This window comes from Acanthochromis polyacanthus, chromosome 9 (assembly GCF_021347895.1).
Source record: "Acanthochromis polyacanthus isolate Apoly-LR-REF ecotype Palm Island chromosome 9, KAUST_Apoly_ChrSc, whole genome shotgun sequence".
NCBI classification, from domain to species: domain Eukaryota; kingdom Metazoa; phylum Chordata; class Actinopteri; family Pomacentridae; genus Acanthochromis; species Acanthochromis polyacanthus.
Window position 1 is genome coordinate 4,923,554 of NC_067121.1, and position 25,699 is coordinate 4,949,252.

Consider the following 25,699-nt stretch of genomic DNA (forward strand, 5'->3'; position numbering starts at 1 on the left):
TCAACATAAAATTACGTGATTTTATATTAATTATGTTTCAGTTTTGTTCTATAACATATGAATTAATGCTGACAGAATAATATTTAATCCGATATAATCTGTGGTTCTTTATTCATATTTGATATTTCTGTGTCTTTCTGTTGTTGTAATTGTGTGAGAAGTCAGTAATTTAGGATGATTTTAATATTAATGTTGTTAAGCATCAATTCATGATTTCAATCTATATTTTTGATACAAGTATTTGAAAGAAAGGAAAACTGATAATTTAATTCGTCATACAGTTGAGAAATTAGCATTTGTCAAAATAAAATCAGTGATGACACAATTACTGGTCCATTAAAAAAAGACACACATAACAATTAAATAACTTTTCTATACAGGCTCAAACGCCAATGAGTCCATAAAATAGAAAAGTACCGCACTGAACTTAGTCCAGGGTTGGTCAGTGATGCTGTTAGAAGAGTTCAACAGTCTACACCTGCATCTGAATATTAGGTTGCGCAAAACAGCAGGGCATGTGGGCACCCCTACATTTACGAACATTTGACTCGCACTGCTCCAGCGTGGAACCCTAAGTAACATCCGCATACCATGGTTATAGGCTACAGTAAGTTTCTGCATGCTGCTCCGTTTGTAGCTCCTCCACAGGTGGGCTGTGTACATTGGCGTGCAATAGGCCTTAAATAAACTGATTTTTACAGCTCTTGAGCACATTCCAAACTTGCGGATCAACATGTTAGCTTGACCATAGAGCATTCGACACTGTCTGTAAATGTGTTTGTCATCAGAAAGGTCTGCAGTCACACAGTGTCCCAGATATTTGCACTCCTCACTCATGTTCAGCCTACTTCCAGACAGAAAGAAGTCAGGGAACTGTAGCTTAGAGTCCTCTCTGCTCCCAACAATCATGATTATACTTTTCTTTGAATTGTATTTTATATCAAAGTCTGATCCATACTGAGAACACACTTGCAGCAGTTCTTCTAGTCCAGCACTGTATGGACAGAAAATTACAAGATCATCAGCATACAGTAGGTGGTTGATTGTGCGATCCCCAACCCTACAGCCAGTTGTGCAGTTATTTAAGAGTCTTGACAAATCATCAATATATACACTGAATGAAAGAGGAGACAAAATGCTGCCCTGTCTCACTCCATTAGACATTAAATGGTGCCGATAGGCAACTTCCCCATTTAACAAACACAAGTTGATGTGCGTACCAGTACACCAAAGTTCTTACCAAACATTTAGGCACACCTCTCTTGTATAATCTATAAAATAACTTCTCATGGTTGACATAATCAAAAGCCTTAGAGGCATCAATAAAACACATAAACATTGTTGTCTTGTGTCTGTTATAATAATCTAAAATTTCTATACACATGTCTGTTCCATGTTTGGATTTAAACCCAAATTGGTTATCAGTGGTCAGCAAAAGCTCTTCCATTTTATTCAAAACAGCCTCTCAAGCACCTTAGACAAAGTGCTGGCCAGAGCTATAGGCCTATAGTTCTCTTTGCTGTTGATTTTTCCAGCTTTATCTTTGACAACTGGGACTAAGATGACAGACAACAATGTGTCCGGTAGACTCCATGTATGAGAAACCCACTAAAGCAAATAGAAAGTAGGGGAAACAGTTTCTGCTCGCATAATTTAAGTGCTCAGACATTATCTTATCTGCACCGCATGCCTTCTCGTTATTCAGTTTTGTCACTATCTCATAGACTTCTTGTGAGGATACGAACACAGATTCACTCTTGTCCATATTACCAACAAGGAATTGTTTACTCGTTACAGCATTAAAGATGTTAAAATAATGATTCCGTCATAGCTTGGTATCTGCTCTGTTCCCTCGTGTCCATCAGTATTTGCAGGCAGAGAGGTTCTGTTATTGTTAATTCTTTTAATTTCTTTCCAAAAAGTCTTGTGGGGCTGTTTGTTTTTGTAATCTTCCAGCCAGTACATCAGCCTATAGTTATCTCATTTCCTCCTTCAGTAGTACCGTAAGACATATTTTAAATTTTGATTTTGGCTTCTTCATATATTCAAATAAATGTCCGTTTTTAAGCCGTCCTGCTTCAACCCAGGCCTTGACAGGCTCGTCAGCCCTCCAGCATTAGAATCTCTTAGCATACTCATGCAACCTGGCTTAGCTTTGAACGGTTTGGCCCTTATTCAGAGGCTGCTCAAAGTAAGGAGAGAATCACAATCTTCTTATACAATGAGCACAATTCAGCCTTATGGTTCATATTATTACAATTAAAGTCATTACAGACTACTGCACTTTTGGCAACTCTATCTGACTCAACATAGTCTCAGTTTAGTAGTATAAATATAAATGTCCTCTTGTGTTAGTGAGGACCACTTAATTTTCCCACCAAGTGTGTCACAATTATTACTCATTGGCACAAGAGATGGTACACCGCACTGAAGTTTGACACATTTCAAACAGCAAACGCTTCGACTCTTCAATCCATTCAGAGGAAAAGTATTAGGCACCAACAACACGATTTTGTCACTGGGCAATGTTCTCATTTTAACAGTGATAAATTCATCAGTTCATCTTCAAACTATTACCCTGCCATCAGTGGTTTTATATACATAAATCTCAGTCTTGATTCGGAGGCCTCCAGCTACTCCAGCACGCACAGCTACCCCTGCCGCCATCTTGCTTAATGATGATGCATCTTTTATGAGAAAATACTTTATTTGAAGCAAATTTATTGACAGTTTTTTTATTATTTATGTATCATAGAGAATATTTTAATGTCAAACAGAAAAGATTTGTTCTAAATCAAAGTTACATGAAGACAAAATATAAATGATGCTCAACATAACTTTAAATATATAAAAATAAATAGACTTTGGAAAATAGTAAATGGAAAAATGATGATAGAAATTATCCTCTCATCCAAAATTATGAAATATTTTTATTTTATTATGTAATTTTTATAATATATTTCAATTTATGCAGACAGAAAAATATTTGACATCAAAAAAATGTGTTATTCTGTCATGTGCAGTAAACCAATAATCCACCAATAGTCAATAATCTATCTATCTATCTATCCTATCTATCTATCTATCTATCTATCTATCTATCTATCTATCTATCTATCTATCTATCTATCAGGTGAGCAGGTAGTGAAGCCCGTGGTGAGCGTGTACCCAGCAGCATCCAGAGTCCACCTGGAGGGGAGCAGCTCCCTGCTGTGTCTGGCCTCAGCCATGTTTCCTCCTCTGGTCCGCTTCTCCTGGAAGAAGGACGGCCAGCCGGTGAAGCTGTCCTCTACTGAGGCAGAGCAGCTGGAGATCAGAGAGCCGGGACGCAGCGCCTCCATCTTGCTGATCCATCAGCAACAGGACAGCACATATAAATACAGCTGCTACGTCCAGCACGAGGGGGGACCAGTGGAGGCCCAGACACAACAAGGTGATGAAGGCTGGATGACTGTGTTCAGCACTGATTCAGCTTCATGTGGAGACGCTGTCAAACACCACTCATGTTTCTCACTGCACATACAAACATTTCCCTCCTTCTCTGTTTCAGAGCTTCCAGCTCCAGCAGCCTCCTGTCCTCCAGAGAGAGAGCCAGCAGACCTGCCAGCTCTGCAGCAAGCTCACTGTAAGATCAGCTGCTGCCTCTCTGCATGGACAGCTGCAATGTTCTGCTGCACTCAGAGCTGCACATCAGTCTGTTCACTTTCATTTGGACTTGATAATGACCTGTCTGTCTGTCTGTCTGTCTGTCTGTCTGTCTGTCTGTCTGTCTGTCTGTCTGTCTGTCTGTCTGTCTGTCTGTCAGCCTCCTTCCAGGTGAATCTGCTCTGTCTGCTGTCCACAGTGCTGATAGTGAAGAGTCTGGTGTTCTGCTGTGGACTCTCTCTGCTGATGATCCTCACAAACAAGGGACCGTCCACCAACTGCACACATGCTGACTGACTGTTTGCTGCTGGACTTTTCTCACCGTCACATCTCATCGATACGTCTCATTCATCTCTTTGATCAGTGATCAGAAATATCAGCTGTGACGTGTTGTTCTTGATTATAAAATGCATTTCTTCATTCACATGTTGGATCATCATCCTATAAATGTAAATACAGATATTCACAATTATATTTTCAGCATTGTAGTTTAAATTCTTCTAGACAGTGTTCTTTTGATATTTAGGTTTTATGTTTTTTATAAAATATCACGTAGAATGCAACAGGTTTATCAATAAACACAAAAATTACAATATTTGTTTTTAATGAACAACTTTTAATGTATTTTATAGCAACTGATCACATGTTTGTTGTAATGTGGAATTAGATACAGTAGTAACAAAGATTCTCTTCTTTAAACTTTACTTTTAACTTTTTAATTGTGACATTTACAGACCAAATTCAACTGAATTATTTGCTGTCTTGTACACATTTCAACATTTAACATCACTGTTCTTTCTTCTTGGTTTTATTTTTAATATATAATCAGAATGTTGAAGATTGTTCACATTTATTCAGAACAGCATTTTCAATAAAGTGAAGATCACATTGTTGTCTGTAGGTGTGGTATGTTGATCCCACAAATAAATCTAATTGTAGTTTGAAGTTACTGAGTCTCAGAAATACAAATATTAGCTCACAACTAAACAGGAACATGAGTTCAACAGTTTGAGATAAAGATGAACACAGAGGTTTTCTGTGTGAACTAGCAGGTGTGGATGAAGCAGCAGGTTCAGATCTGTGTTCCCCATCATTCACTTTGTGTATTAATCACCTTTTAGAAGTGTGTCAGTGTGGATGTAAACCTCTACGCTGATGACACTGTTGTTTCCACACATGAACAAACAGCAGAGTGGACACAGTCACATCCATCTTTAATCACTAAAAGCTGTAAATCCTCCAAAATGTGAGCAGGACATGAGCTGCAGGTGGTGATTGGGCTCAGTTCAACTCTGTAGGTGGAGGTCTGAGTGGAAACAAGGCTGACAGAAACCAAGAAAGAACACAAACCACAGAGAAGGAGGGGAGCTGATGAGTGTTTCCAGCAGCAGATATGAATCTGTTCTCAGTGTTTTCAGACTGTTGACAGCCAATCAAACTTCTTTTCCTGTGTGGGTTTGTGCTCTGTGGCACCGTTAGCTGTGGCTTTTCACTTTAATAAGTTACTACTATCAACTCTGCTGAAAGAATCATTGCAGGAAGCATCTGTGTTCTTCATCCGTGAGAGAAACAGATCAAATCCTCAACTCAGAGCTGACAAATTCACCCTGAAGGTAGAAATACAAGAAGAGGAGAAAAACCTGCTGCAGAAAATCTGTTGGTCATTAAAAATCAATAAATGATGAAAACAAACCACAGATGAACAAAGCAGAACATTTTAATACTGACACCAAGTAAAGTCACAAACATTTATCATTAAACAAAGAACCAATGAACACATATAATTATAAGAACAATATAGTTCATAGATGTTTATTCATTGCTATTTATTTAATGATTTTTTCACTGCAATGAAATATCTTGAATATTTAATTGATGCATGTTTAACATCTATCATCTTAAACATGTAAATGTAAAAACTTTGTAGATTTATTTCCCTGATAGAGTTTGAGAGAGTGATATTTTAGCAATTTATAATAAAATCCACACATTCATCATTTTTCCATGATTCAAACTCCAGCTGTGATCAAACTGATGTCAGATCAGGATTCAGTTTATTTTCATCCATAATCAGACACTGATTGATCTCCATGTCCACTATTACAGGTTCAGAACCAGTGACATTTTCAGGCTCTTATTTTTCATAGTTGCTGAGATATTTTCATTCAAACTGCCTCAAATGTAAACTTGAAAAAAAAACTGCTGAAAATGTGACAACTGTCAATTAAAAAAAAATACAAAATGCAATCTCTGGAAGTATTTGATATTTCAATCCAAAAGTTGTGAGATATCTTTCTAAATATCAATATTTTATGATGTAAAAACTCAAACAAATCAAAAAATGCCACGCAGAAATTATCCTAAAAATAGGAGTACAAATGACATGACCTGAACATAGTTTGACTTGTGAGACGTCCATCCAACATGTGAATTAAGAGATGAAATAAGAGATTTAATCATGAAGTACAACACATCACAGCTGACATTTCTGATGTCTGATCAAACAGATCAATGAGATGTGATGTTCTAATTTAATATACAGTCTGTGGTCTGCATGTGATGCTGCTGCTGCATCAGGATTATCAGTGTTACACTGCTGCCCTCTAGTGGCTGCAAACACACACTGCATCCAGCCTTCTACTACTGCTGCTACTATGAGCACACACTACTGCTGCTGAGGCTGCTGCTTCTTCTGCTGCTGCTAATGCAGCTACTTCTGTCTGTGAGCTGCAACTCATTTTCATCATTCATCTGTTGGTTTATGTTTATGTTTATTAGGATCCCCATTAGTCCTCACTGCAGTGAAGATTATTCTTCCTGGGGTCCAAAAATTTCCATTTCAAACTTCAAACATAATACCATAAAATACAGTCCTTACAATTAAAATACAACTGATTCTAAACAAAAAATCATCTGAGATGGAATGGAATTCAACACTTAAATTGTTGAAACCAACCAAAACCAAAACAACAGCAAAATAATAACAATAATAATAATAATAATAAATTTATTCCATTTTACACATTCAGAATTTCAGAATAAATGAATCAACTAGAATCTGACTTCCTTGCTAAATACCGCTTCTCTTGATTTATTTTTGAATCTTGCTTTATTATTTATCATGGTTTAATGTAGTGGAAGCTTATTCCAATATATTATTGCTCTGAACATTGTTGTCCTGTGACAGACTGGTGACCTGTCCAGGGTGTCCCCTGCCTTCACCCGAGTCAGCTGGGATAGACTCCAGCACCCCCCATGACCCTAGTGAGGATAAAGTGGTGTACAGAGAATGGATGGATGGATGGATGGATGGATGGATGGATGGATGGATGGATTTTAGCTACGATTTTATTAATATGTGAGGACCAAGAAAGTGTTTCATCAATGATCACACCCAACAACTTGGCCTTTCTGACCTGCTTAATATCAGCACCCTGCAAAACAAGACTTATTTCAGGATTAGATCTTAGCATATATCTAGAACCCATGATGATACTCTTTGTTTTAGCAGCTTTCAACTTTAATCTATTTTCAGTAACCCAGTTGGAGACCAACAACAACTCATCTGCAACAACTTATTAACACAAGCTACATTTTCTGTACAAATTTTCATTTACAAATACAGAATAGAGCAGTGGACCTAGGACACTCCCTTGGGGAATACCACAATGAGGGTTAACATATCTGAAGTGCTACCATCAAACATTACACATTGCTGTCTATTAACCAAATAACTATTCATAAGTTTAACAGCTTCTGCTCTAAAATTATCTGCCAAAAGCTTCTTGAGTATAATTCATGATCAATAATATCCAAAGCAGCTCTAAAGTCCAAAAGCACAGCACCGACTATAAACTTCCAATCAATATACTTGAGCCAGTTTTCAGTTAACGATGTTCGTGCTGTGCTCGTGGAATAGCACACTTTATGAGCATGTGGACTCTCAGAGTTGATGTTGTTCTCTTCAAAATAACATTGAATTTGCTCACATATTATTTTCTCCATTAATTTGCTTAGAAGCGGTAAAATACTCACAGGCCTACTGTTTGGACCTGCCAAAGGCTCCCTGCTGTTTTTTATCAGTGGAATGACCTTTGTGATCTTCCCTGACTGTGGATAAACACCATTCTCAACAATTAAACTGAAGATATGGCATATCGGCTCCTGAATAGACTTAGCCGCTATCATCAGTAACCTACCATCTAAATGATCAATGCCACATGGCTTATCACTATTAATAGAGTGCAAATGTTTTTCTACCTCTTCTACACTTTATCCTCTTAAATTGAAAACTACACAGTTTGTCCTTCATAATCTTATTCTTTATAATAGAATCTGACAATTTACCATCAACATCTATCATCTGATCTCTAATCAAATTGACTTTATTAATGATAAAATTATTAAAATAATTAGCAATATCCACTGGTTTAGTTCTAAAAACACCCTCTACCTCTATGAACGAGGGCGCTTTACCCGTTTTATTCCTACCAACAGCTTCATTAAGTGTTCTCCACATTTTCCTACAGTCATTTTTACATTCCTCAAATTTACACTGATAGTAAGCTTTTTTCTTTTGTCTATTCATTTAAGTTATTTTATTCCTACGAGCTCGATACTCTTGCCAAGTAGTTGGACAACCAGATGCCACTGCAGACTGCTTCAATAAATCTCTCTTTAATACTCTTTTTTAGCTCATCATCCAGTCAGGGCGCTTTGATCTTCCTAACACAGTTCCTCAAGGATTTCGTGGGCATTTTTCGTGATTGTTGCGGCCGAAAATGCCTGACTTCGCGGTAGCTTTTCTACAAAATTGCGATAAAAGTTGCGATGTTTTGAGCTTATTTGTTGTGATGAAATTGCGGGAGACAGTGACAACTGCTAAAAAGCTGCATTTCTCCAGCTTGTAGAACATGTTTCAAATCAAATCAAACTTTGTTTATATAGCACTTTTCATCCATTTAAAATGCAACACAAAGTGCTTCACAAAATAAAAGAATACAACAACAGAGAACACTGTAATTGACAATATTTATTCCGAAATTAATTATTTAAGGTTCCAACCCATTTCCACAAAAGCTGGCACTCCATGGTGGGACATTAGCAGCAGCCACATACTGGTTTAACAGGAAGTGGTTGGTAGATTTGTGGCACAAAATGGTCATTTACTCTTGAATGAATCACATTTGGACATATCTGTTAGTGGCTCCAAAAGTTAATTTCACTTCCTGGCACACACGTGTTCACACACACACGCTCACGGCTTGTCACGTCAATTAACAAGAACAGCACTAAGAGAGCAGAGCTCCAAGACTGTTCTTTACCTGACCTCGCGTTGAACACAGGTGTGAGTTCTGCATGTGTACAAACTGAATCGCGTGACCTAACTATGAAGCAGGTGACGGGAATTGTTGGGACTCAGAAACACCCCCACAATATAATCAACTGTTCCTTGTCTCATTTCCGATACGTCCACAGTGGTGGATTTGTTGTAGGATCACAATCATGTGATCGTCAGCGGGCCGCTGAGGGAGCGTCCACTTGTTGCCATGGTTACCGTGCTGCTATGAGACACTGTGCCGCTACCTCAATGGGAGATCCTTAACAGATCCATGGATCCAAACTTTAAGCCGTATCACTGCTGAAGTCTAATCATTTGGCCCTTGTGTCATTTCTGACCGACCCTGAAAACTTCATTCAAATCCTTGAGTCTGTTTCTGAGTGATGTTGGAAACAGAGGAAGGATTCACACACGATCGTCACATAACTCTGCTGTGTTTTTTGGAGGAATAAATAATCTGAATTTACCTTCATTCTTTCAGTGCTCTAACGGATCTGGATGTAACAGTTTCCATCATGGTGGTTTGTCTGGTCTGCTATCCGCTCATTTCAGACGTTTCGTGTTTAGAAAAAGAAAGTGTGTATCAATCGATGATTTTTTCTTTTTTTGTATTCCACCACAATATTGCACGTTTGTAAAACAGTTTAGCTCTGCTTTGGTGAAGAACATCAGTGAATTAATTGTTTATCACGGTCTTCAGCAGTAATTTTTGTTGGTAAATGAGAGACATTAGTATCACACGTCCGCATCTTCAAACCATAAACAGGAAGTTTATTAGGTGACGTACATACATTAGGTTTGTGCTGGGAGCTGATATGATTGGTGGAACTCACAGGTGGTGGGCCAAAATTGCGGGAAAGTTGCGGTGATTGGACAAAATTACAATGCCGCACAAAATTCGCGGAGATTGGTTGATTTGGCGCGAATTCCTGGAGGGACTGCTAGCAGTATGCATTTTGATCGGGGCATGTTTGAGAATATTTTTACAAAAATTGACAATGCAGACTCTATTGTTAGGATTTTCGAGGGAGCTCAGGCGCAGGGAATGACGGATGAGGATTCAGATATTAGTGAGATTTATTTCCTACACAAATGAAAACTACAAATCCCATGCAGGGAATCAACCGGAAGTTGGCGAGGACAGAACTTGGCTATACAACCAAAACTGAAATAGCACTGAATAGAGGATTGGAAGTCTAATTCTCTATAACGCAAATTCCCCAGTTCGGGGTGGTTTCTCTTAAGCTGACTATATCACATACTCCAACCCACAAATCATAAACGAAGCAAATACGAAACACTGCTATAATATTCACAATCTCAGGAATACTCCAAAACGAGGCTAATCTTTAACGGAAGTCAGAATTACTAAATGAGCCAGTACTAATTCTAGCTGAGGCAAACGAGTCGATTATTCTCAGTTACACAAACGGTACACGAACTCGGATGCTCAGACTGGGTTCCAGCGTGGTGGAGCGTATTGCAGCTGCCCGGCGGCCCGGATAGCTGGAGGTGGAAAGCGGCCACAGGTGAGTGGGAAGGACTCCAGGTGACTGGAACGGCACAGATGAGTATCCTCGAATGGACAACAGGTGGAGAGACAAGGTGGTGGTTCTGGACGAGATACGACCCGGAGCGGCTGGACCGGGAACTGAGGTGTAAGAACAGAACGAAGTCAATGCAAGTACAAATGATGGTTGTGGCTAGAGTAACCGACTGAGTGAATTTACAGGCGATGTTACTATCCAGCACAGAGAAGTGGGTGGTATCTGCTTATATAGTAAGAGACGAAGGTCTGATTGATTGTTCCCAACTGATAATGATCGCGAATGAGGAACAGCTGTTGCCACTCTTTCCTGCCGAGCCAACCCAGGAAGAAGAGAGAAAGGTAAAGAGAGAGAGAGAGAGAGAGAGAGAGAGAGAGAGAGCAGAGAGTGGCACTAACTAGGCCCAGCTGACATCTAAATCATTACATTGAAGAACCAAATCCCAGTTCACCTTTTGTATGTCTTCAACAGAATGATCCTCAGAAAATCTCTTGTACATTCTACTATAAATAATTGTAGGGCCAGTTTTAGATCAAGCTGCATGTTTAATCCAACCACTGAGCAAAAACTCAGAGACAAACAGCACTTTGTTTAGAGCTCTATGTGAGGACTCTTCTCCATCAGAAACAGGAGGCATTGTTTAGTCATAATTCATCTACTACTGATCTAATTCCATGTTCCCCAGCAACAATCATAAACTAAATGATATATAACACTTTGTTTCAGGCTCTTTAGATGTTTGGATTCTTCTCCATCAGCATCAGGATTCATCTGATGGTTCCTGATTCTTTCTGCAGCAGGACAATGAGCCAAAATATCCAGCCAGATCAGGGGAAGATTGGAATAATAATCCTGTCCACATGAACCATAAATTGTGTAGATTAACTCCAGAACAGCCAGAACATTTATCCAGCCTTCATGCTGATGAATAGTTGTCTTTTGCATCACCTGGTTTTGTAGTTTTGAAATAAAGACTGTCAGTGATTGGAGAATCAATGTTTGTAAAAATATTTTCATCAAAAGACAAAGAAATAATTTTTCAGTTATCACTTCTGCCATTCCTGGTCCAGACTGGTGCAGTGGACCTCCTGATCCTCTTGAGGCTCAATAAATCCACATCAAGTCATGTGTCTTCACTGTGGGTTCATTTTTCTCTGCTGTCTGAAGTCCTGCAGCTCTATGGAAGCAGAACAACCATGAAGAAGAACTCAGAAATGTCTTCTGTCTGGTAGAAAACAGTCTGAATGACAGGAATCTTAAAAAAAACAACAGGAAACTCACAGCAGGATAATGTTGCTTTTTATACCAACAAATCAGTTAGAGGGCTGCACAGTGCAGTAGTGGTTAGAACTTTGGCCTTGCAGCAAGAAGATCCCCGGTTCAAATCTCGGCCTGGGATCTTTCTGCATGGAGTTTGCATGTTCTCCCTGTGCATGCGTGGGTTTTCTCCGGGTACTCCGGCTTCCTCCCACAGTCCAAAAACATGCTGAGGTTAATTGGTTACTCTAAATTGTCCGTAGGTGTGAATGTGAGTGTGATTGTGTGTCTGTATATGTAGCCCTGTGACAGACTGGTGACCTGTCCAGGGTGTCCCCTGCCTTCACCAGAGTCAGCTGGGATAGACTCCAGCACCCCCCATGACCCTAGTGAGGATAAAGCGGTGTAAAGAGCTACACCCTCTGATACCTGGACTCCATCCTCCAGAGACCACCTGACGGCGGGGGTCATGGTTATTCTGACAGATCTGTCAAACCGGTCACCTGATAAAAAGGACACGTCAGATGATGCTCTGAGGAAGAATGCAGATGCAGCTGAAACATGTCAGCAAGGTAGAACCATCTTTTCTTTACTGATTTGTTGGTATAAAAAGCAACGTTCTCCTATTATAATAAACGACAAAATGAACATCATTCAAAGTGTTTAAAATGTGTCTGTTAATGAAGAGAAGTGCAGCAGGTGGATGAAAACATGAAGACGTCGAGCAGCTCTGCAGCAAAGTTTCATTTCTAAACGTTCTGTTTGCTCAAATAAAAGGTAAATATATGAGACAAAAATGAAAATCAGGACAAAATCTGAGTCAGAATCAAACATGCAGGACTCTCCTGATGATTCCTGCAAAACAGAACATTTTATGTTGTCAGATAAAGTTTTATTTAACAGTTAAAAGCAGGAAACCTGGAACATCTGGGAGCAGCTGTCACATCTGGAGCTGAAAAGATGATAAATGATGAATGTTTCTTATTTTAATTCAAACTTCCTGTGAGTTTGTATCGAACACGACACGTAAAAACGGATTAAAATGATCAGATTTATGGTTTTACCCCAAACATGACGTTAAACTGCAAAAAGAAGAATTCTTCTGCTTGTTTAAAAGTTGAAATGTGACGTCTTTTTCTGTAATCAGAGCCTTTAGAGTGTTTTTACAGCCTGACAAAGTCAAATCTCCAAATCCAGCTGTGAGAGTCACATTTGAAAGCAGCTGAAGTCCTCATTTTTACATTTTGGTCTTTTTTGGAACAAAATCAACATAAATAATACTGATCCTTTTCTGCTAAGTGAAAAACTGTGAGTTGTTGTGATATTGAATGAAGCTGCTTGTTTCTGGAGGCTCTCATGTGACCTTAAATGGAGAAGCAGAATGGAGCAGACTGACATTTGGCTGCAGAGCTGTTTGAAACGCTGTCTCTGCTGTTTTGTCCACCTCTGCAGAGACCTTCAGGCAGCTTTGATGTTGACTCACTGTGACATTCCTGAACACCAATAAACTTTTGGTCTTCTTCCCACAATGCACCGCCTGCAGAGCGTTTGTTGTTTTGTACAAAAAGTTACGATTTTATATTTTCTGCAAAATAATTCCTTTCCTGTTTTCAGAAGTTTTATGTTTAAAACTGCAAATGAGTTCTAATCTCCTGTAGAAACATGCATCAAGAACAGAAATCTGAACTTTATGTAAAATTCTTCAATGTAAAATTCACTTGTTGACATTTTAGAGTCCTTCTAGGGTTATTTTGAGTCTCTTTTTGTTCATTGGAGCTCAGAGCATCTGCTGCAGGACTCCTGCTTCTTCTTGTGGCTGCAGATGGTTCTTCATGAGTCTGGCTGGATGTTTGGGCTGCTTGTCCTGCTGCACAAGGAATCTGGGAGCATCAGACGCCTCCTGATGCTGATGGAGAAGAATCCAAACATCTGAAGAGCCTGAAACAAAGTGCTGTACATCATTTAGTTTTTATTGTTGGTTGGATGAACATGCAGTTTGATCAGCATCAGATGAATGAATAATGAAAGTTGTGTGCAGCTCACAGACAGAAGTAGCTGCATTAGCAGCAGCAGAAGAAGCAGCAGCCTCAGCAGCAGTAGTGTGTGCTCATAGTAGCAGCAGTAGTAGAAGGCTGGATGCAGTGTGTGTTTGCAGCCACGAGAGGGCAGCAGTGTAACACTGATAATCCTTTTTTTTTCTTTTTCATTTTTTTTTTGTCTGCAAATCCGCTCAAAAATGACACCAACCACCCATGGCGTCATCACTTAAGCTTCATGCAATTTTTTTTCTTCTTTGTGACTGTGACCATCACCTGTCCTCATGGCAAATCATGTTTATTTCAAGCTGTTTCCTTTATTATGCCATTGAGGGCTGTGCACACCCAAGTGAAACATAAAACAAACAGAGGACAGACAGAAAAGTGAGGCGTCGACAGTGTTCTAAGAGAAAAGGTGCATTCTATTTATTTGTGCTCTTTAATTCACACCTTGAAACCAGTTACAAATCTAAGACCCTTCACAAACACCAGATACGACACAATCCCAACTGGATCAATCATGAAGATGTCAGGAGACCACAAGAAGGATAGATAAAGCAGAGTGAGATCCACAGACACTAACCCAGCAACCTCCACTGACTCAGCGACCGGAGGAACAAACTCTTTTGAGTTTTGGTAGGTGCCGGTGTGGTGGGTCTGGCATGCATGAAAACCTCCTCCAAAAGGAGGGAGCTGTCTCCTCCAGCCCAAGGAGGTCCAGACTGCCCCCCCGCAGGAGCTACCCGCAGAGAGCCTGGAGCGACCCCCGCCGACACAGCCAGAGCCCCAAGGCCCGCGCAGCAGAATGGGCCATAGCAGACCCCCACGGCGCCCCACCGGCCCACAGCCCCACCTCCCCCATGACCACCTATTGTGATTTACCCTGTTACGGAGTTCACCAGCTCCCCGACTGGCGAACACTAACCCTGCACCGTGAATGTGACCCACTCAAGTGTATATACAAGTGTGTGTGGTGCCTTAAAAACTGGGGGTAGGTGAGGCAGAGCAGAGGGTAATGAACCCCCCCCCCTTCAGTCTCCCTGCAAGCCCAAAATGTGAATGTGTATGCAGTGCGTTAAAATTGGGAGAAATAATGGCGGGGTGGGGGCATAGACGGGGGGGCCACAGCACAGCATTGCACTGGGGCCTGTCCCATCTAATGACACCCCACCCCATAACCACCCATTCCCCAGGTAGTGTGGTGAAGTGAGTTAAGAGGAGTGACCAACGGGGCCCCACCCAGCCAGGCGGAGGGAGATGCGTGATCACCCAGCGCCCCCCCACATACCCCCCCAACCCCACCCCCACCCCCCACAGCTCCGGCACCCCGGCGGGCAGATGGTGCGGCAGGGCGAGGGTCATTCTGCCCCTGTCTCCGGGGCCCACCCAGGGTGTCGGGGCGGCAAACATTAAATTGGAATGGGCTAGGCCAGAACACCCCCACGCACCGTACCCGGTCCCCCTCCCCTCCCCCTCCCCCCTCTCCCCTCCCCAAGCCCCCCCGCCCCGCCCCGCCCCGCCCCACACCCGTCCCCCCATCCCACACCCGTCCCACACCCACCCTGCGGGGGGAGGGCAGAAGGCAGGAGAAGAGGGGGACGAGGAGACGACAAGAAAGGAGAGGACAGGCAGCAGAGCAGGAGGACGAGGGGGACGGAGGGGGGGGCGAGGGAGAGGGGACAGGAAGGCGGAGGAAGACGGGAGGGGGGAGGCGAGGGGGGAAGAAAGCAAGGAGGAGGAGGGGGAGAGGAGAGGGTACCACGGGGCACCCAGAGGCCCACCAGACTGGAACCGCAACCGCTAGCCCAAGAGCAACAGGCCATGCCGGAACAGCGCCGCCCCGAGCCCCCCGGGCAACACCCCCGCACAGCACCCCCCGCTGGCACCGGGAGACGGCCGAGACACATACGCGAACCAGCAGAGACCCGGGGGGCAGCGCCCGATCCAGACAGCTGCCAGGCCACCGCGAGCGCCGGGAACCACGGGAGGCCAACGACACCACACAAACCGGCCACCCCCACAAAGAAAGCACGACAGGCAGCCCAGCCCGACCGGGCACCCGACGCAGACGGCCGCCAGGCTGCCACCCGCGACGTTTTTAGTTGCAAATGGCGACCCGGCGACCGTCCAAACCGAGCGCCCGACACAGCCAAATCGCCCCCCACAGAAGCAGCCACCCCGCACAACGCCACCGACCCCCCACGACCCCGGCGCCCGCGGCGACCCGGCGACCACCCAAACCGAGCGCCGCCCAGGGGGCAAGGCCAACCACGTTGAGCCACAGGGGACAGCACCTAGAAAGTTAGCCAAGCATGCAGTGACACCAAGCTAGCCATTCATGCATATAGACAGAGGATCCTGAGGAGTTGATGGCTGTAAGGTGTCGTCGGTCCTGCTGACAGCGACTGGGTTCCTAACTGAAGACATCATTAGTTACACAATGCCAACATACATAAGCAGTAACATATATTGGGGTGATGTGGTGGCTCTCGCTAACAGGCAGAGTCAGGTTACCAGGTTTAAGTTAAGGGAGTTAACATACGGTGACCATGTTTGTATAAAATTTAACAACTGATTTTTATTTGAAGCAGAGATTTTCTCCATTGAAATGTGATTTATTAGGAGGTTCAACCAGAGATTAATGTTCAGAGATTGCTTATTTTTCCAGTTAACAAGGATTGCTTTTTTGGTGATGGCGAGGGCTACAAGTAAGGATTGAGATTGTTTGCGTGGTAGGTCCGTTGTTGTTAAGTCGCCGAGTAAACACAGACTTGGAGATAGAGGAATCCTGCAGTTTAAGATAGCGGAAAGCTTTTCTGAGACGTTAGTCCAAAAATTTTTAACGGGGGTACACAGCCATAGAGCATGAAAATAAGTATCAGCAGTGTTCTGGGAGCACTGGAGACAGATGTCGGAGTCGGAGAATCCCATTTTGTTCATCATATATTGAGTAATATGTGTTCTATGGAGGATTTTGTATTGGATGAGTTGTAAGTTTGTGTGTTTTGTCATTTTAAATGCATTATCGCAAATTTGAGTCCAGAAGTCTGGTTCCAGAGATATAGATAGGTCTGACTCCCATTTAGAGATGGGTAAGTATATTGTATCTGTGCTTGAGAGTAGCTTGTATATTTTAGAGAGGGTTTTAGTTGTTGTCAGAGAAAGCTTTATGATTGCTTCAGCTAGTACAGGCGGCTAACCTGGCAATAGCCAGATTAATAATTGTGTAGTACTTGATAGTACTCCACAATATCAATCTGGGACCGCTCCATGTAAATCCGTTCGGAGGAAAGAGGCACGGATTGGACAATGCAACAGTATGTCCCGCCTCTGACAGGTTTGTTTTTAGCCAATCGCGGGATCTTCACAACGAGCGGAGCCAATTGGTAGATTAAACTCTTACCAAAACCCGTAGGTAAAAAAGCACAAACATCTTTACCATCCAGAAATGCACAAAGCACCTCTCGTTGTTCTTCCTTCAAAGAAGCGATAGGAGAGTCAGCTAAAACTGACTTAATAGCAGCATCTACACGATCGTTGTCCTCCGTTGCCGTGTTTGTTTTGATCTACTGGCGCTTGGTGTCGTCTTCACACCCAGATATCCCGCCCCATACACGAATACTGCTGCGTGATTGGCCCGAACCAACTTGGTTCTGTACAAACAGTGAATGCGGGAGCGGAGCAAGATGGTTTCTTGAGAGATTTGCGAACTCACAAATATCGCGAGAAATCAACTTGCTGGCAAGGTTAACAGGCGGCCGGAGCGTGCCTTGAAGTGTTGGGATTCTTTTCTTAAAAATATTTTTAACTTGAAGATAATGTAAAAAATTCTCATTTTTTATTTTTTATTTTTGAAGCAAGTTTGTATTTGACATGAATGTATTATCTGAAAAGAGGTGGTGGAGATGTGTGATTCCATTCTGCTCCCAAACAGCTAAATGAAGCGGCTGATTGTTAACTTGAAAATCGGGGTTGTACCAAATGGGAGAAAACTTACAGGGCTCCAATTTAGAGTTTGTAATTTCTAATGCCTTCCACCAAGCGGTCAAGGTGGAGGAAATCATTGGGTTTTTAAAACAGTTATGTCGTTTGATGGATGTTGTAATAAAGAGTATGTCTGAAAGTTTGATGCTATTGCAATCCTTCTGTTCTAATTCTAACCAACAGTTGGCATCTACGGTAGGTTGTGTCCATAGAATAAGATATTGTAGCTGGTTAGCTAAATAATAATGCATAAAATTTGGTGCTTCTAGACCTCCTTCGGCTTTACTTTTCTGAAGAGTAGATAGACTGATTTTTGCTTTTTTATTATTCCAGTAAAATTTTGTGATAGCCGAGTCCAGCGACTGGAACCAGTTGGACGTTGGTTTGAATGGAATCATTGCAAAGAAGTAATTTATTTTTGGTAGGATTTTCATTTTGATAGTAGCTATTCGTCCCATAAGAGATACAGGGAGATTGTTCCAGCGCTGTAGGTCATTGGTGATGTTATCCAGTAGTGGGGCAAAATTTAAGTGAGTTAATTCAGATAATTTAGGTGAAATTTTTATGCCTAAGTATTTTAAGTTGCCTGTAGGGAAAGAGTAGTGAGGGTCCTGGTCTGCAGGACTCCATGAATTTTCTGTGATCGGAAGTTATGTTGATTTTGTCCAATTTATGGAATAATCTGATAACTCTGAAAATGTAGTTATTAAATTAAATACTTCCCTTAATGAAATAGCCGGTTCTTCTAAATAAAGTAATATATCATCTGCGTATAAATTAATTTTGTGTTCTGTTGCCCCAGAGCGGATTCCTTGGATCCTGACATCCTGGCGCACAGCTGTTGCCAACGGCTCAATGAATATCGCAAATAACAAAGGAGAGAGTGGACAGCCCTGTCTGGTGCCTCTCTGTAAGGTGAAAGTCTTTGAGGTGATTCCATTAGTGGTGACAGTAGCTTTGGGAGAATCATATAGTGCTGATACCCAGTGAATAAATGACTCTCCAAAGCCAAGCTTATTTAGAACAGCAAAGAGGAAGGACCAGTTAACTTTGTCAAAGGCTTTTTCTGCATCCAACGATATGATAACTGCCTTTTTGTCCTGCCGCTGTGACATGTTAATCAAATTTAAGAGCCTTCTTACGTTGTTGGTAGAGTGTCGACCTTTAATAAAGCCGGTTTGATCATTATGAATAATTGTTGAAATTACTGTCTCTAGTCTAGATGCCAAGGCCTTTGCAATAATTTTAATGTCGGTGTTAATTAGTGATATCGGGCGATAACTTGACGGGAGGGTCGGGTCTTTATCTGGTTTTAATAAAAGTTTAATTGCTGCTGTGTTCATATGAGGCCGTATGTGACCACTGGTTTTAATTTCTGTTACTAATCTAAAAAACAGTGGAGCCAGCGTTGACCAGAAGTGCTTCAGAAATTCGGCCGGAAAACCGTCTGGACCTGGTGCCTTACCATTAGGCATACTGTCTAGAGCACTGGACAGCTCATTTATGGACAATGGAGCATCTAGGATATTTTTATGTTCAGTAGATAACTGAGGCATATTTAAACTACTGAGAAATGCCTCAATATGCTCAGGGTTGGGTTTGTTATTTTCTGAATACAGATTCCAATAATAAGTGTGAAAAATATGATTAATTTCTTCTGGTGATTTCTTCTTGGCTCAAACACTGATAATCCTGATGCAGCAGCAGCATCACATGCAGACACTTCTTTATGGACACATGTTGACGTGTTGCAGTCCAATTATTCACAGTCAAAGTGCAGTCAAATTGCTGAAATGAATAAGTAAAATAGTTTGGATGTTTGTAAATGTTGCTATTATTATGTGGCATAATTTAAGAAAAAGAAAATCAACAATAAATCTGCAGAATAGTTTAAAAATGTTTGTCATGTTATAAAAGTGAAACTTTTATAGAAATGTGATGAGAGTTGAGGAGCTGTGTGGATTTGTAGTTTTCTGTTTTGCTCCCAACAACAGATAACAGTCTGTGTCACTAAATTGACCACCAACCTGAATGTGTTTGTGGGAACATGAATGTTTTGAGTCTTTGTGCATGATGTGAAGCAGATTTAGTGGATCTGCCGTCAGCTTTAAATCCAGAACATGAAAGCACACAGCAGCTTGAGCTGAGCTGTCAGTCAGCAGCAGCAGCCTTATCTGTGGGCCGCTAACAGGGGCTGATGGGAGCTTTGAGGAGCTGTTAGAAAGCACGTGGCCTGCTCTGCTCTCACAGCTCGTCCTTGTTTGGCCTCAGCTGCATCACAGCTCCACTTGTGCTCAGCTTCTCCAGAGGAAACACCACTGCACAAGATGCTTCTCCTCCCAGCTGCTGCTCTGTGCTGTCTGTGTTCAGGTGAGTGTTTCCAGCCAATCAGGAGGCCAAAAAGTCCACCTGGAACAAACGCTGTCACACTGACCTTCATCTACCTGTGTGTGTCTCTGCAGCGCTGGTTGCCATGGCAGCACAGCTGATTCAGGACGATTTGACTTTGACCAGGAGAGTCGGTCAATCAGCCTCCTTCAGCTGTCGACAAACTGATCAGTGTGATCACGAGTATGTCGACTGGTTCCAGAAGACAAAAGCAGAAACATTCAGATGGATTTTTGGTATTCATAGGAGGGATGGTCAACTATATTCACATTCCAATCATCCTCAGAAAAATGATTTCTCATCTGTGAAGATAGAAAACAGCTGGGGGTTGAAGATAGAGAAAGCTAAACTCCAACATTCAGCCACCTACTACTGCGCCTGTTGGAAGGGTGTTCCCCACAGTGATGGATTGTGGCTGCAGCCTGTACAAAAACCTCCAGATCAACAAACAGTGTTTGTGACATGAAGACAGCAGTAAACTACAGCCCAGGATCACAGAGTTCAGAGAACTACAGTCCACTGTTACACCATCACTTCATTATTTATTCATATTTGTATATTTTCATCTCTAGAAGCATCTTTGAGAACTGAAAGATGTGCTACAGTGTGTAGATCTGAGCAAACATTCAGCAGCAGGTTTTTGTACGACCATTTTTCACTGTGGGAGTTGACACCTTTGGCTCTGGAACTAAACTGTATGTAACAGGTAAGAAGAAACATTTCTTTTCTTCTGCTGTTTTATTGTGAAGCTGAAAATGTGTTTCAAGTCACTTTGTGCTGTTTCAGGCTTTCCATGTTAGTTTTTGATGAATAAATATTATTAATTTAGTTCTTAATAATTATGTTTCATATGATGACACATGTTTTATCTGATCATGTGTCAAAACATAAACTAGACATAAAATATAATCAATATTTTTAATGAACTTTTTTATCTGTAATATAGAGTAACATACTAAAGACATATTTCATTTAAATCTTTATTCATATCAGACAGATCTTCTGCTTCTTGTTATTTCATTTTGTTTTTATTTGTGTGTAAAAATGTAACTTATGATAAAATATTATTTAAAAATGACACTACTTTACATAGAACACATCAATTTTTAATGATAAAATCATAATTCCATATTTACCTATTTATAAAAGTGTTCAGAAGAACATAAAACTTGTATGTTCATTTGTTTCAAATTAAATCAGTGATTATTATTTTTTCTGTGATGAAGCATTTTTCTTTAAAAATATTTTAATACACAACAGAAAACAGACACTAAATATGAAAATTTAACTTTTTAAATGAAACACAAATTTGCTTTAATATTTTATTTTTGTATCACATCAGACATCATTAATTTGCAAACATGAGTAAATTAGTATTTTAATGAATGATAAATAAATGTAAAATATATCTGATGTTAAACTTAACTTCACATATTTAATGCAAGTAGTCCGTGATAAATATTTAATATCAGATAGAAAATTGTGACGACCTTCCACACCTGGTGTCCAAGTGGAGGGTCGTCACAAAACCAAAGATAAAATTATTTCACATTATATTAGTTATGTTTATGTTCTATAACATGTGAATTAATGCTGACAGAATAATATTTAATCTGATAAAAACTATGATTCTTTATTCATATTTGACATTTCTGTCTTTGTATTGTTTCAGTTGTGAGAAATTCATCATTTAAGATTATTTTTAAATTCATGTTTTTAATGATTTAATGTTTTCCTCTTTCTCAGAGTAGTTGAAAGAAAATCTAACTGATAATTTAATTCTGCTATCCAGTTGAAAATTAGCATTTCTAAAAATAAAATCAGTAAAGTTTATTGTTTGTATGATGATGCATCTTTAATTAGAAAATACTTTAGTTGAAGAAAAACCTTTAGATTTTTTTTGTTATTTATGTATCATGGAGAACATTTTAATGTCAAACAGAAAATATTTGTTGTAAATAAAAGTTACATGAAGACAAAATGTAAACGATGCTCAACAGAGCTTTAAATAAATAAAAGTAAATACATTTTAGAAAATAGTAGGGTGAAAAATGAAAACTTTTGTGCAGACAGAAAAATATTTGATGTTAAATAATCTATCTATCTATCTATCTATCTATCTATCTATCTATCTATCTATCTATCTATCTATCTATCTATCTATCTATCTATCTATCTATCTATCTATCTATCTATCTACCAGGTGAGCAGGTAGTGAAGCCCGTGGTGAGCGTGTACCCAGCAGCATCCAGAGTCCACCTGGAGGGGAGCAGCTCCCTGCTGTGTCTGGCCTCAGCCATGTTTCCTCCTCTGGTCCGCTTCTCCTGGAAAAGACAGAAGGAGGACGGCCAGCTGGAGGATGTGGACCCTGCTGAGGGAGAGCAGCTGGAGATCAGAGAGCCGGGACGCAGCGCCTCCATCTTGCTGATCCATCAGCAACAGGACAGCACATATAAATACAGCTGCTACGTCCAGCACGAGGGGGGACCAGTGGAGGCCCAGACACAACAAGGTGATGAAGGCTGGATGACTGTGTTCAGCACTGATTCAGCTTCATGTGGAGACGCTGTCAAACACCACTCATGTTTCTCACTGCACATACAAACATTTCCCTTCATTCTTATCTTTGTCTTTTTCTGGTTTCAGAGCTTCCTAAGCTTCAACAACCAACAGATTCTCCAGCAGCCTCTGTTCCTTCTGAGTCTCAGGTGAATCTGCTCTGTCTGCTGTCCACAGTGCTGATAGTGAAGAGTCTGGTGTTCTGCTGTGGACTCTCTCTGCTGATGATCCTCACAAACAAGGGACCGTCCACCAACTGCACACATGCTGACTGACTGTTTGCTGCTGGACTTTTCTCACCGTCACATCTCATCAATACGTCTCATTCATCTCTTTGATCAGTGATCAGAAATGATAGCTTTGACGTGTTGTTTTTGGCTGTAAAATGCTTCTCTTAACTCACATGTTTGATCTTCATCCTGTAAACACAGATATTCACAAATATATTTTCAGTTTTTCTGTTTAAATTCTGCAGGACAGTGTTGCTTTGATGTTCTGGTCTTGTAATCTCTTGATAAAGTTTGATGTAAAGTGCAGCAGATTGATCAATAAACTCAAATAGTTACAGTATCTGTGCTTAATAAATTCATTTTTAATGAAGTCCACAGCAAATGATCAGGAACAAATTAAACTATATCAGTCAAATTTATTGATTCCTGATTGTCAGTGACTCTTAATACACTTTTACTCAGAGACAGAAATGAATGTAGAGAACGCACAAATATCAGCAAACAGAAAAACAACAGAAGAACAAATCCTGTCACTTGAATATAATTTTAATTTTTTAAAACCAAAGCTAAGCTGTTAAATTTCTCCCATTTATTCAGAATGAATGACCAGCAGCAGACTTTGTGCAGGAGCTTCATGGTCTCTTTTCTCATTGTTTTTCCATCACAGTTCATTTGTCAGCTCTGACTTGATGCTCTGACCTGTTTCTCTCACAGATCAACAGCACAGATGTTTCCTGTCATCATTCTTTCTGCACACTTGATGCTCATTGTGCTAATAAAGTGAAAAGCCACAGCTAACGGTGTGGAGGCTGCAGAAAGCCACACAGGAAAAGAAGTGTGATTGACTGTCAACAGTCTGAAAACACAGAGAACAGATTGGTATCTGCTGCTGTTGTCTGCAGCTGTTTCAGCCCAGCCAACAATAATCATGACCTCTGACATGTCTGCTCACAGTTACTGTATTCCATGCCTCTGTGATTCACATCTACAATTTAAATATTATAAATGAATGAATGAGTACTTCTCCAGGTGTGAAAAGAGAGGAGGAAAGTTTTCCACATCTCATAAAGTTTACATTCAGTTGTTCTTCCACTCAGAGTTCACAGGACGACATCAGAGAACTTACAGGAGAGTCTCAACATTCAAACTGGAATAAACAATCAATATAAAAATGTTAAAATCTTGCAGCCAGAAAGAATACACAAAGAAACAAAGGAATAGTTTAACATTTAAAACTTCTCTTGTCAGTTCCTGAAGACATTTCACCTTCATCCAAAGTTCTTCTTCAGTTCTAAATGACTGATGGGGAGTTCCAGTATGGAATAAATTTCCTATCATAATTCAAGAGCATTTTAAATTGATTTGAAGGCAGCATTTATCGATTTCATTCTCAGATTTTGTGATATTGTCTCTCAGAACTCTGCTCTCGCGCTCAAATTTGCTCTGTGTGTGCTCAAACTGTGTCCTCGCACTCAGTTACGATGCTGCTCGCGCAGATTTCCTGCGCTCAAACTCAAACTCTTCGTCTTGCTCACAGAACTTGTGATCACGGATCTCTGCTCTGCTCTCGGATTTTTTGTGTTTCAACCATAGACTGTATATAAAGATGGACGTAGCATCTGGCTCCAGATTTGAAGCCAACCCGGAAGTGTCAAAAACTTGCAATATCACGCCGTCCGCTAGGGTTGGCTCCAAAAAGCTTTTTCTCCATAGACCCCAGTTCATTTTTGGAAAAAATCAAATGTGATAGACTGATGTTCTACAGCTCAGGACTTTTTCCCCGTTAGTTTTCATGGTCAAAATGAGAGATCAGGTGGCCGATCTTAAAATAAATCAATACTGAATTTTAAATAAATCGTTAAAGTTGGCGGAGCCAGGGGGCGTGGCTATACTTGATTGACAGCAACAGAAGCCTCTGCGGTAAAATGTGGGCGGGATAAGAGAGTCCTCAGCCAATCCTGCCCCCAGTTGCTCTCCAGTCCAGTCTGTTTGATGACGCTTTTTACGTCACTGGCTCCAAAAAATCCAAAACGGCGACCAGGAAGTAGCAAAATCCGGGCTTCATTTTCTCGGCGTTGAAACCAACGGGTGACGTCACGGTTAGTTTATGCCTGGTTTCAACGCTGTCAACCAATGGAAGGCCGGCGAGCTTTGACCAATCACATTATCTCCGTTTGTATACGGGTGCGTTCGCTGTTGCCGAGGAGCGTCGCATACGGGCGGGCACTCTTTCAACAGGTTTTATCCACTCCCTACCTCCGGGGCTGTAATAAATGTGATTTCTTTTGTTTTTTTGACCACTGTTGGAATAAAATATCAATCAGTACATACAACAGCGTCCGAGCTTCTCATTAAAATGGCTCTATTGTATAATAATAGCGTCATCAAACACTGCTCTTTGAGGTGTGCTGGTGGAGAAAACAATGTCACCATCCAGAAGCTGGCAGCGGGACAGCAGATGGATTGCTAAAATGGACCGGCAAAGTCGAAGCACTCAGGCAAGTTATTTTTAAATTAATTTTAATGAAAACTATAAAATATTTATTTGATCATATACATGGTTTTAAACATACATGAACACCATACAAAATGTATTTATATATCCCTGTATTTTCTTTGTTTTGTTTTGAGAACGATTTATATCATTAATAATCGGATGCTATCCTCATCAGGAAGTGGTACTGAAAATGTTAAATATAAGCATTCTTGTTT

General features: G+C 40.8%; 2 protein-coding genes across 2 annotated transcripts in view; both read left to right on the top strand.

Annotated features, from left to right (window-relative positions):
* slc39a6 (solute carrier family 39 member 6) overlaps window positions 1-13,319 on the top strand; it is a 50,824-nt gene extending 37,505 nt beyond the window's left edge. The window contains exon 12 of the transcript XR_007944183.1: window positions 12,728-13,319. The gene's annotated coding sequence lies outside the window, so the exon portion shown is untranslated. The remainder of the gene's footprint in view (window positions 1-12,727) is intronic.
* A 6,434-nt stretch (window positions 13,320-19,753) lies between these two features.
* On the top strand, window positions 19,754-23,327 carry LOC127535325 (immunoglobulin lambda-1 light chain-like). Its single transcript, XM_051952973.1, has 5 exons — window positions 19,754-20,180; window positions 20,273-20,599; window positions 20,866-20,904; window positions 22,402-22,710; window positions 22,845-23,327. The coding sequence occupies exons 1-5, from the start codon at window positions 20,138-20,140 to the stop codon at window positions 23,030-23,032; spliced, it is 906 nt and encodes a 301-aa protein (XP_051808933.1). The 5' UTR covers window positions 19,754-20,137; the 3' UTR covers window positions 23,033-23,327.
* Window positions 23,328-25,699: the final 2,372 nt, after the last annotated feature.